The sequence below is a fragment of the Oncorhynchus masou genome, chromosome 12, assembly GCF_036934945.1.
Source record: "Oncorhynchus masou masou isolate Uvic2021 chromosome 12, UVic_Omas_1.1, whole genome shotgun sequence".
Classification (NCBI taxonomy): domain Eukaryota; kingdom Metazoa; phylum Chordata; class Actinopteri; order Salmoniformes; family Salmonidae; genus Oncorhynchus; species Oncorhynchus masou.
The window spans coordinates 52,153,381-52,166,215 of record NC_088223.1 but is presented as its reverse complement, the minus strand read 5'-3'; the positions used below and the strand labels follow the sequence as shown (position 1 = coordinate 52,166,215).

Sequence of the window (12,835 nt, the reverse complement as noted above, 5' to 3'; positions counted from 1 at the left end):
ATAATTATTTTTAAAAATTAAACTACACAGTGAATGGAAAAAAATATTTATTGGAAATATATTATCTCTGATAATCATTAGGCATTCTGTTTCCGGAGGGAAAGAAGCATGTTGCTTTATAGCAGGGCTCTCCAACCTTGTTCCTGGAGAGCTACTGTCCTGTCAAATTCTCCAACCCTAACCTAGCACACCTGATTTTAATATTTAGCTGGTTGACCAACTGAATTAGACTAGTTACAACTTGGACTGGTGCGAAAACCTACAGGACTTTAGCTCTCCGTTCTGTATAGCCATAGGAAGGACGAGTATGCAAATGTTTCAACTGGCTTAAGAGGAGAGGAAACCCCAGCAGGTAACATTGTCGATGTCGTGTTACAATGTCGGGTGTATTCATTAGTCAGATTCTATTTTCAAAATGTTTGGTTTCGTAACAGAAACCGTTTTCTCCAAACTGAGCACGTATTGCAACAGAAATAATATTTCTTTATTGGACAAATTCAGGTAGGTCCTATCCCCGTTTTGTTCTGTTTGGTTTTCCATTGCACAACATAATGAATACACAACAGGTGTTAATGTGTCACAAGAAATGTTGAAATTCTCTCACCTCCAAGGAATGCTTTTACATCTCACCTATTTTCCTTGGTCCCATAGCAACCTCCTGTTTTGAAAATCAGTTATTAGCTTTTATACTTTGAATTACATGACATTTGTCCGGGCTCAGTAAAGCATTTTATTTCAAATGAATTTGGCTTGAATCTTGACTCGACAAGGCATGTCGTATTTTTGTACTGGTACGCCCCTGTATATAGTCTCGCTATTGTTTTATTGCTTCTCTTTTTTAACATCTTATTTGTATTTTCTTTTTTTTTCCCCTTAACCTGCTTTGTTGAGGTTCGTAAGTAAGCATTTCACTGTAACGTCTACTGTTGTATTCGGCGCATGTGACTAATACAATTTTGATTTGATTTGAAACGAGAGAAACCAGTTAATCAAATTTCAAACAAACAATTGTGGAGAATCCCGTAACAGTGATCTACTACTGGACACGCTTCATGATGCGTCTGTCTACTCTTCGTCTGACTCCTCAAGCAGAGCCTTTTTGGAGCTAGATGTCTTTCTCATCATAATCTCTATGTCACTTCCTCTTCCTGAACATCTTTGTACACAGCTGTTAGGACCAGAGAAGAAGAAGCCATGGATTAGAGTTGGCTCATGCAGGCAGTGAATTTACCCAAGCTATGTCAACGGAATGACTTTATTTGATGAAGTTAAACTGACCTATTAAAGAGGCGATATGACAAAGGTATATTGATAGAAAGGAAGATGCTCACCACCAGCCCATCCAGTAGTTGATGCCAACGATCAGCAGGGCCACAGCTAGATGCCAGCAGAAGCACATGGTGATGAACATGATGTTATCGTGTGCCTGCAGATCCCACTGTACTCCGTTTAATGGGTACAGCACGAATCCAATCTGAAAGAGTACCCACTTTGCTCAGTTCCTCTGTGTGAGCATGATTGACTCGTTTGAAAATGACAGTGGTTCATTTGGTGGTGGTTACTGTTCTACCTGAAAGAACCAGGAGCCTTGCAGGATGGTCATGCTGGTCCTGAGCAGTTCCAGTACGATGTTATCTCGCATGAACACCTCCAACAGGGTGATGGCCGCCCCACCAAACACCGGCACAAACAGCATGGAGTGGATGTGGGTATCCAGAGGAGGGCGCATGTGCACATGGAAGTAAAACAGGAGCCCTAGAGGGGAATGGAACATCCTGGAATATTGATACAATATGCAGATAACATCTAATCTGTCTAGTGGTCAAAGAGCAAATAAAAACGGACAATTATACTGATGGTAGGAATACCTGCTAATTCAAATCTGCCTCTAGTCTGGTAAGGGATATGTAACAAATAACATTCAAACTTTTGACACTGTACCTTCAATAAAAAAAGCCAGGGAGAGAGCAAGGCGGTCAAGACCAAGTGGGACTGGAAGCGGTGACATAGTGAAGACTTTAACAACTCCAGCGATACTGAAGAAGAGGTACATAGTGCTGTGCTGCCAGTTCATCAGCTTCACCCAGGACTGGGTCTCTCTGTTGTACAGGTGGGCATGGGGCCCATCAGGCACAAACTGCTCTGCCATGATGCCTACAGAGTGACAGGACAACATCAGGGTCAAACAGCAAGCCTCTGGCAGATCATTCAGAGGTTGAGAGATTCCATAGTGTAAGATCTTAAAGAGAGAGCAGTCCAAATAAGTGCACCAGGGAAGACACTCACCCACAAAGGCAAAGAAAATCATGAGTGCCCCCTCGATTAAGTCTATTCTGTTAAAGAACAGGGGCAGTTTTTGTCTTGCTTTAGGCTGATGCCTCCTCCAGCAGTGTCGGAGAGGGTACATCACTGACCAACACAGGCCTAACAGCAGAAAGCAGCTGCCAGGAAGGGCATGTCCCTTGAAGTTGGCCATCCTCCAGTCAACCCTGACAAATGAGAAATGTGAATTATGCATTAAATGTGAAATAAATTATAGGAAAGTTGTTTTGTGCTAAAAGTAATTACCATGGCAAATAATTGTTTGAGTAACTTTACTGTTTACATGAAACTTTAATAAAAATGTGCAAAAAGGTGTGTGTGAACGAAACAATGTGTCGGGGTAGGTTCCTTGTCAATCATTGGCTTATTGGTGAAATCAGCAATCAGACAATATCTTCTTTAAGTCACACAAGATCAAAATGTCAAACCAGACAGTGGTTACTTCTCTTTATCTAGTTCCGGTCTGACTCAGACCAAGCCTGCAAGCACACTCTCACAACAGCCAGGGCTCAACCACAAAGACTAATATAGATGGCTTGTGCAACGTATAGTGGCAGAGTTTTAGACACATAGCAACAGTATCTGATTATAAGGCCTGCAGCAAAACATATGGATCTTAAAGGTCTCCTTAACCAAAAATTGATAGGGTCTATGGAACCAACCCCCTACTAATGCAAATGGAAATTATTTTAAAATAGGCCTATTCAGTCATTAGTAATCCAGATTGTAGTATTTGTTCATCTTCTGAGGTCAATTTAGAACAGGCATTGTGTACAGATAATTCCTTCCATGCATCCAGGACAAGGCTGGATTACCGCATTTGGGGCCCTGGGGAAAATTTCCTGCAATTCTACACATTTTGCCATTGCTTATGAAGTGTTCAAGACGAATAGTTTGAGAAATTGGATCTATCTCCTGGAGGGGCGGATTATCAAATGGGCACGCAGGGCACATGCCCTTTTTTTTAGAGGGGGTTGTGGGCCCCCAGGAGGTCATGGGCCCCGGAGCACTTGCTCTGCATGTCCTTTCGGTAATCTGACCCTCCACAAGACAGATACAAGTTCAAACCATTTGTCTTGCAAATGGAAAAGGCCTATTAATTTGTGCAGCCCCAAAGGAGAGAAGGGTAGAAAGAAACCTGAGGTGGATAGTAAAGGATAACAAGGCAAGACAATTCTGTAGTTTGGACACCAGTTTGTTGTTTCCAGCCATGTCAGATAATTGACGTTAAAAATATGTCATAAAATCTTTTGTTTGTGAGATATTGACAGCGAGTCTGTAAAAAGGCACCTGTTATTATTGTGTATGTACCTTACTAAAAATGGTGTGTTGACTAATGGTGTGTTGTCCTTTAAGTCATGCTTGCAGTGAATATCGGTTTGTTATTTGTTTATTAGACTTTACACGAGGCTAAAGTGCCATCCTTTTTATTTGTTGGTTGTTACTTTCGCTGTAATGTAATGTATAGTATACCTTTGGTTGGTTAAAACTACCGTTGTTTCGACAGAGGACATATGAATAAGGTGTGTGTGTGTGTGTGTGTGTGTGTGTGTGTGTTGACTTTAATATGCACTCCAGGATCTTAAGCACAACAAATGTGTAACATATAGTGCAAATTGGATTCATAACATATCATATGAATTGCAAAAAAATATTTATAATAATAATAATAATTTGCCGGCCGTGACATATTGTGTAATTGGATGATGTAATACACAAATTGAGGAAGTAGTATACAAAAAGGGGTCCCACTTTTGGCTCGTGAGCACCACTTTCAAAACTACTGGCTGATATAATCAAACGTTTGAGAGTGCATATTTAACATGGAAGAGGAGTGGTCGGTACTTGGATTACTATTTGTCAGACAAGGTTTTCTCGACTGGTCGACCTCTACATTGCGTAGAATATAGTCTTGTTTTCGGTCAATTTGTATTTTCTCATTCGAGTGAAAAACAAGGAAACATTGATTTGAAGTTTAAATGGATCAATTTCTCCTCTTCTGTCCAGTCCTATAAATGTAGCCTTCAGACCTGTTGACATTTGGACCATTGTCGGGACAACGACATATACTTTGGACCCTTTACTCATCAATCATGAGAGAACAATGGTTTTACTCTGCTATTCATAAGTTACACAACAACCACAAATACACAGAGACAATTTGAAATGTTCATACCGTGTTCGTTGTCACGGCGCAGTTGGCCGACCTCTTCCTCTCAAATCAGTGAATCCTGTTAGTTGAGATGAATATTGAACTAACAGTGGCCCTAGTACCTGTGTCCACACACACACCTGCTCATCTACCTGTAGAGTAAGCATCACGTGACGCCGCCCTTGCTTGCTTTGCATGACTTGACTGCGACCAAGGAGCACAGCACCCAGGGTACTATTTACAAATGGACAACACATGATATGCTCATGTTGACTATCTGTTTGTTTAATTCATATATTTTTCTTTGATCGCCTGTAATGCATCAATGGAATGATGTGAGGCACCTGCAGTGTAGGCCTACTTCAATAACACAACACTAGTTTTATATGCAAACAGTTTGATCCTCAATATAATATAGCTATTTTGTGTTAAAGTTGTCGATTTCAAAATAACCAAAATGGGGCTATTATTGGCACTAATGGTGTTGAAACCCTGAAAAGGTTCACAGCACTCTTAAATGTTAGACATTTTACAGTGAAGTATTGCTGAGGTTTTTAGACAGATTTAGGTGCAATTTAAGTTAATGTGTAATCTCTAATTGTCAGGGCAGTGTGCTGAAAGGGAGAGGCTAGTATGTAAGCTAGGTTTGTAGGCCTCGAATGAACTTTGCTCCCATCGTAAAGAACGTTCTATTTCAGTCAATCAGATCAATCCAGAGAAATAATTCAAGCACTTACATATACAGCTTTTTAAAATACAAAAAAATCATCACACTGATTAGGCCTACCAAAACCAAAATGTTCAAGGGTTCTTCAACTGTGTTAGCATTATTTGTCCTGAGAACTGTCAATTACTTATTGCTAATAATGACACAAAACGTAGAGTTATTGTATTTAATAACGTGGATTTGTGGGGATTAGAGTATGGCACAGAAGAATTTCTTCTCCCGAAAAGGGTTCTCAGAGGATGACACTGGTATCACCAGTGGGCCCTCCTTGGCATGAGCCTCACAGAAAGCCGCTGTTTTGGACACCTGCACATAGAACACATGATTAACAAGGGCAAAGCTATCAGATTGGAGAGTGGGAGCCAATGTGCTCTATTTACAAAGTAAATTGACAATAGACAGCTTTTTTGGTACCTAAAGAGATCAAAAATAAAACAGAAAGGGATCTTGTGCCTAATAACCATTGTGCCTAAACCATTCCTTGCTCACCATCATTCTTTCGATGTGAACTTCCAGTTTCAGCTGTTCCACTGTCTTGCGGGTATCTGTAATCTCAGCCATGTTATTGGACATCCTGCTTCCTCTCACTGTACCTCAGCCTGATACAACAGTTTGTAGATCATGTATTATGTTAATGCTTTAAAGAAGAATGATCAGAATTACATTTTTTTTAAATCAGTTATACAGGTATTGCCATATACCATGCATCAGACATAAATGCCAAAGCATGAGATGGAACCATGCCAATGTATAATGGTTTAATTTGCTTGTTATTGCTGCTGCCTGGGTCTAAACTGGAAGTGTCACAGTGAGGGCCTCAGAGGGAAGAGGTGCAGGGAGAGGCATGCATAGGCAGCGGCATTATGATTCCCTGATAAAATAAAGGTGAAATAAAATTAAAATAAATGACCCAGGGTGTTTCTGCTAGCACATCACCTGTTTCCCTATTGCTGTAAATAAAATGTGCTGAACACTTGTTATTACCTTGTCATGATAGTCTTACTGTATTTGTGATGATTAAAATTAGTAGCATTAGTTCTCTTACAAATTGCATGTGAATAAAGCAAATAACAGAGGAAATTCCGCAATCACCTCTCTCATCCCTCCATAACCAATTATGTAGCTGGTTATCATGTGGCACAGTGTGGCTCTCAATGACAGTTGCCCACTCGGCCCCTTCAGAGGGCAGTTTCTTTCCTCAGCTGTTAATTTGTCCCTAATTTCATAGACAACTGAATGAATTGATGATGAACACTAGCTTTGTTTTTTACATGAACATTTACATAACATGTAGGCCTACTACACTTTAATGAACTGTACAACAACACTGTACAACAACACATATCTCAAACTTTATAGTTTGTTGTCTACATCAGAACACAGCCAAATATACACTGAACAAAAACATGCAGTGCCTTCGGAAAGTATTCAGTATTTCAGTTGTGTATTTGTAATACATTTGCAAAAATGTCTTAAAACCTGTTTTTGCTTTGTCATAATGGGGTATTTTGTGTAGACTGATAAGAGAAACAATTATTTCATCCATTTTAGAATAAGGCTGTAACGTAACAAAAGTTGGAAAAAGTCAAGGGGTCTGAATGCTTTCCGAATGCGCTGTAAACGCAACACGCAACAAAATGTCTAAGATTTTCCTGAGTTTACAGTCTAAATAAGGAAATCAAACAATTGAAAAAAATAAATTAGGCTCTAATCTAGGGATTTCCAATGACTGGGAATACAAATATGCAAATGTTGGTCACAGATACCTTAAAAAAAGGTAAGAGCGTGGATCAGAAAACCAGTCAGTATTGTGTGACCACCATTTGTCTCATGCAGCTCAACACATCTCCTTCACATAGAGTTTTTTAAATGTATTTGATTAAATTTTTCTTTTTCTCCCCAATTTCGTGGTATCCAATTGTTTAGTAGCTACTATCTTGTCTCATCGCTACAACTCCCGTACAGGCTCGGGAGAGACGAAGGTTGAAAGTCATGCGACCTCCGATACACAACCCAACCTGCTTCTTAACACTGCGCACATCCAACCCGGAAGCCAGCCGCACCAATGTGTTGGAGGAAACGCCGTGCACATGGCAACCTTGGTTAGCGTGCACTGCGCCCAGCCTGCCACAGGAGTCGCTGGTGAGCGATGAGACAAGGATATCCCTACCGGCCAAACCCTCCCTAACCCAGACGACGCTAGGCCCATTGTGCGTCACCCCACGGACCTCCCAGTTGTGGCCGGTTGCGACAGAGCCTGGGCGCGAACCCAGAGTCTTTGGTGGCACAGCTGGCGCTGCAGTACAGCGCCCTTAACCACTGTGCCACCCGGGAGGCCCTTCACATAGAGTTGATCAGGCTGTTGGTTGTGGTGGCCTGTGGAATGTTGTCCCACTCCTTTTCAATTGCTGTGTGAAGTTGCTGGATATTGGCGAGAACTGGAACAAGCTGTCGTACAGGTTGATCCAGAGCATCCCAAACATGCTCAATGGGTGACATGTCTGGTAATTATGCAGGCTATGGAAGAACTGGGACATTTTCAGCTTCCAGGAATTGTGTACAGATCCTTGCCACATGGGGCCGGGCATTATCATGCTGAAACATGAGGTGATGGCGTCAGATGAATGGCACGACAATGGGCCTCAGGATCTCGTCACGTTATCTCTGTGCGTTCACACTGCTATCGATAAAATGCAATTGTGTTCAATGTCCAAAGGTGCCAAGGCCTGCCCATACCATAACCCCACCACCACCATGGGGCACTCTGTTCACAACGTTGACATCAGAAAACCGCTCTCCCATGCGATGCCATACACACTGTTTGCCATCCGCCCAGTACATTTGAAACCGTGATTCATCTGTGAAGAGCATACTTCTCCAGCATGCCAGTGGCCATCGAAGGTGAGCATTTGCCCACTGAAGTTGGTTACAACACCGAACTGCAGTTGGTTCAAGTTCCTGGTGAGGACGACGAGCACCCAGATGAGCTTCCCTGAGACAGATTGTGCAGAAATGTGGAGGTACTGGGCTGACGTGGTTACACGTAGTCTGCGGTTGTGAGGCCAGTTGGACGCACTGCCAAATTCTCTGAAACAACGTTGGAGGTGGCTTATGGTAGATAAATTAACATTAAATTCTCTACCGACAGTTCTGGTAGACATTCCTGCAGTCAGCATGCCAATTGCACGCTCCCTCCAAATTTGAGACATCTGTGGCACTGTGTTGTGTGACAAAACGGCACATTTTAGAATGGCCTTTTATTGTCCCCAGCACAAGGTGCACCTGTGTAATGACCAAGCTGTCTAATCAGCTTCTTGATATGCCACACCAGTCAGGTGGATGGATTATCTTGGCAAAGGATAAATGCTCACTAATAGGGATGTAAACAAATGTGTGCCAAACGTTTTTGAAATAAGCTTTTTTGAGTATGGAAAATGTCTGGGGTCTTTTATTTCAGCTCATGAAACATGGGACCAATACTTTACATGTTGAGTTTATATTTTTTGCATGTAACCAAGAGCCTTAGGCAGGAGAGGTGTCATGAGAGATAAGCCTAGTGGTTGTTTTCCACATGCTACCCACAACAAATATTTACCTGAAAGATTACAAGGGGGAGGCTTCGTACCACCGTTGTTGTGCTACACTGTGGCATACTTAAATACTTGTATAGTACGGAGTGTTATAGTGTCTAATACCATATATTATGTGGTTAGGGATCCTGATGGTCTAAAATGGAGTGTGATGTGGAGTCTCTGAAGGGGAAGTTACATTTAGCTTCCAGTAACTCTAAGCAGGGTTTGCAGGGTTGCCAGGCTACAGCAGGGGCTACAGTGCCTGCCTCATAGTTTAATGCCAAGTGCCTCATTAGCAGGTGTTTCCCTGCGTTGATTGGTCATCTCACTGCAGGAAGAGTGCTTCCAACCAGCACAGCCAGGTAAAGTCCTTCAACACTTACGCTTTCTCTGCTGCAGGTTGATGTTTATTGTAATTAATCTTGCCCCGGAGGCAGAACTGAGCAGTTTCCACTAGATGGGCCAGCTGCAAAGTCAAAATTGGCATTTCCTGAAAACAAAAAAGAGCTTTTTGGTCTTAAATTTTAACCCATAACAGTCTATCCTATTAGCCCGTACAAACGCATTGAATAACAGATTCCCTACATGGATCAACAGATAGTCCGCCCAGAAAATCTAAAGGAAGTTTGTTCTGAAGTGTCTGTCATATATCTGTGAGATATAAGAAAGGTTCATATAATCTCCATACTGTATATACTGTACTTCCATTCATTTTTTCAACTGGTACCAGGGGACCTTCGGACTAGACTTGTGAGACCTGTGGGAGTCTTAGAGCAAAGCAACATACATGTACATTTCCGTTCAAAAGTTTGGGGTCACTTAGAAATGTCCTTATTTTTGAAAGTAAAGCACATTTTTTTGTCCATTAAAATAACATCAAATTGATCAGCATTGTCAACATTGTTAATGTTGTAAATATTGTAGCTGGAAACGGCAGTTTTTTAACGGAATATCTACATAGGCGTACAGAGGCCCATTATCAGCAATCATCACTCCTGTGTTCCAATGGCATGTTGTGTTAGCTAATCCAAGTTTATCCTTTTAAAAGGCTAATTGATCATTAGAAAACCCTTTTGCAATTATGTTAGCACAGCTGAAAACTTGCGTGCTGTTTAAAGAAGCAATAAGACTGTCCTTCTTTAGACTAGTTGAGTATCTGGAGCATCAGCATTTGTGGGTTCGATTACAGGCTCAAAATGGCCAGAAACAAAGACCTTTCTTCAGAAACTCATCAGTCTATTCTTGTTCTGAGCAATGAAGGCTATTTCATGCAAGAAATTGCCAAGAAACTGAAGATCTCATACAATGCTGTGTACTACTCCCTTCACAGAACAGTGCATACTGTCTCTAACCAGAATAGTAAGAGGAGTGGGAGGCCCCAATGCACAACTGAGCAAGAGGACAAGTACATTAGTCTCCAGTTTGAGAAACAGACGCCTCACAAGTCCTCAACTGGCAGCTTCGTTAAATAGTACCTGCAAAACACCAGTCTCAACGTCAACAGTGAAGCGGCGACTCCGGGATGCTGGCCTTCTAGGCAGTTGCAAAGAAAAAGACATATCTCAGACTGGCCAATAAAAAGAAAAGATTAAGATGGGAAAATGAACACAGACACTGGACAGAGGGAGGTTGGAAAAAAGTGTTATGGACAGACGAATCTAAGTTTGAGGTGTTCGGATCACAAAGAATCGGATGTCTCATGGTCTGACAAACTCCGCTCTAGCTCTGTCACCACAGATGCGGAAGTGCAACATTGGCAGATGCGGTGAATTAAGACGCATCCAGTGCACAAATAAACTCAGCAAAAAAGAAAGTCCCTTTTTTAGGACCCTATCGTTCAACGATAATTTGTAAAAATCAAACAACTTCACATATTTTCATTGTAAAGGGTTTAAACACTGTTTACCATGCTTGTTCAATGAACCAAGAACAATGAATGAACATTCACCGGTGGAATGGTCGTTAAGACACTAACAGCTTACAGATGGAAGGCAAGGCAAGAGGCCTTTCTACTGACTCTGAAAAACACCAAAAGAAAGATGCCCAGGGTCCCTGCTCAATTGCGTGAACATGCCTTAGGCATGAGGACTGCAGATGTGGCCAGGGCAATACATTTCAATGTCTGTACTGTGAGATGCGTAAGACAGCGCTACAGGTAAACAGGATGGGCAGCTGATCGTCCTCGCAGTGGCAGACGACGTGTAACAACACTTGCACAGGATCGGTACATCCGAACATCACATCTGCGGGACAGGTACAGGATGGCAACCATAACTGCCCAAGTTACACCAGGAACGCACAATCCCTGCATCAGTGCTCAGACTGTCCGCAATAGGCTGAGAGAGGCTGGACTGAGAGCTTGTAAGACCTGTTGTAAGGCAGGTCCTCACCAGACATCACCGGCAACAATGTCGCCTATGGGCACAAACCCACCGTCGCTGGACCAGACAGGACTGGCAAAAAGTGGTCTTCACTGACGAGTCGCAGTTTTGTCTCACAAGGGGTGATGGTCGGATTTGCGTTTATCGTTGAAGAAGTGAGCATTACTCCGAGGCCTGTACTCTGGAGCGGGATCGTGTTATGAACTTGAGTGAAGACCCAAACGCGGTTTTAACAGAAAACAGAGTTCTTTAATAAAAAACAGGAATGGCATAAATCCTCTTCCAACGTAGTCAATGGAACAAAGAACGTAGTATAATGCAGGATGCACCTGCCATGCAGACTCCGACAGGACAGGACAAGGTGGAAGAAAACGAGACGACAGCTTGCTTCTGGCATCAAAAAACACAAACGAGAATCAGACACTGAAAGTAGCAGGAACAGAGAAAGAAATAGAGACCTAATCAGAGGGGGAAGAGAGAACAGGTGGGGAAAGAGAGAATGAGCTAGTTAGGGGAAATGTAGAACAGCTGAGGGATGAGAGACAGAGAAGGTAACCTAAAAAGACCAGCAGAGAGAGAGAATGAAGAGAAAGGACAGGAACAGACATAACAAGACATGACAGTACCCCCCCACTCACCGAGCGCCTCCTGGCGCACTCGAGGAGGAAACCTGGCGGCAACGGAGGAAATCATCGATCAGCGAACGGTCCAGCACGTCCCGAGAGGGAACCCAACTCCTCTCCTCAGGACCGTACCCCTCCCAATCAACTAGGTACTGATGACCACGGCCCCGAGGGCGCATGTCCAAAATCTTACGAACCCTGTAGATGGGTGCGCCCTCGACAAGGATGGGGGGGAGGGACGAGCGGGGGCGCGAAGAACGGGCTTAACACAGGAGACATGGAAGACCGGGTGAACGCGACGAAGATAGCGGGAGAAGAAGTCGCACTGCGACAGGATTAATGATCTGGGAAATACGGAACGGACCAATGAACCGCAAAACTTGCGAGAAGCTGTCTTAAGGGGAAGGTTCTGAGTGGAGAGCCATACTCTCTGACCGCAACAAAATCTAGGACTCTTGGTCCTACGCTTATTAGCGGCCCTCACAGTCTGCGCCCTATTACGGCAAAGTGCCGACCTGACCCCCTTCCAGGTGCGCTCGCAACGCTGGACAAAACCTGAGCGGAGGGGACGCAGGACTCGGCGAGCTGAGATGAGAACAGCGGAGGCTGGTACCCGAGTCTACACTGAAAAGGGGATAGACCGGTAGCAGACGAGGGAAGCGAGTTGTGGGCGTACTCTGCCCAGGGGAGCTGTTCTGACCAAGACGCAGGGTTACGAAAAGAAAGACTGCGTAAAATGCGACCAACAGTCTGATTGGCCCGTTCGGCTTGACCGTTAGACTGGGGATGAAAGCCGGACGAGAGACTGACGGAAGCCCCAATCAAACGGCAAAACTCCCTCCAAAATTGAGACGTGAACTGCGGACCTCTGTCGGAAACGACGTCAGACGGAAGGCCATGAATTCGGAAAACATTCTCGATAATGATCTGAGCCGTCTCCTTAGCAGAAGGGAGCTTATCGAGAGGAATGAAATGAGCCGCCTTAGAGAATCTATCGACAACCGTAAGAATAACTGTCTTCCCTGCTGATGAAGGCAGTCCGGTGATAAAATCTAAAG

General features: G+C 43.2%; 2 protein-coding genes across 2 annotated transcripts; both read right to left on the bottom strand.

Moving 5' to 3' along the window:
• Nucleotides 1-30: 30 nt before the first annotated feature.
• Nucleotides 31-4,632, bottom strand: LOC135550365 (transmembrane protein 45B-like). Its single transcript, XM_064981087.1, has 6 exons — nt 4,499-4,632; nt 2,287-2,489; nt 1,942-2,154; nt 1,571-1,755; nt 1,332-1,474; nt 31-1,168 (listed from the first exon to the last, which is right to left on the bottom strand). The coding sequence occupies exons 2-6, from the start codon at nt 2,474-2,476 to the stop codon at nt 1,066-1,068; spliced, it is 834 nt and encodes a 277-aa protein (XP_064837159.1). The 5' UTR covers nt 2,477-2,489; nt 4,499-4,632; the 3' UTR covers nt 31-1,065.
• Nucleotides 4,633-5,389: 757 nt separating this feature from the next.
• On the bottom strand, nt 5,390-5,834 carry LOC135549140 (guanine nucleotide-binding protein G(I)/G(S)/G(O) subunit gamma-8-like). The gene is made up of 2 exons (XM_064979185.1): nt 5,691-5,834; nt 5,390-5,507 (listed from the first exon to the last, which is right to left on the bottom strand). The coding sequence occupies exons 1-2, from the start codon at nt 5,772-5,774 to the stop codon at nt 5,391-5,393; spliced, it is 201 nt and encodes a 66-aa protein (XP_064835257.1). The 5' UTR covers nt 5,775-5,834; the 3' UTR covers nt 5,390.
• Nucleotides 5,835-12,835: the final 7,001 nt, after the last annotated feature.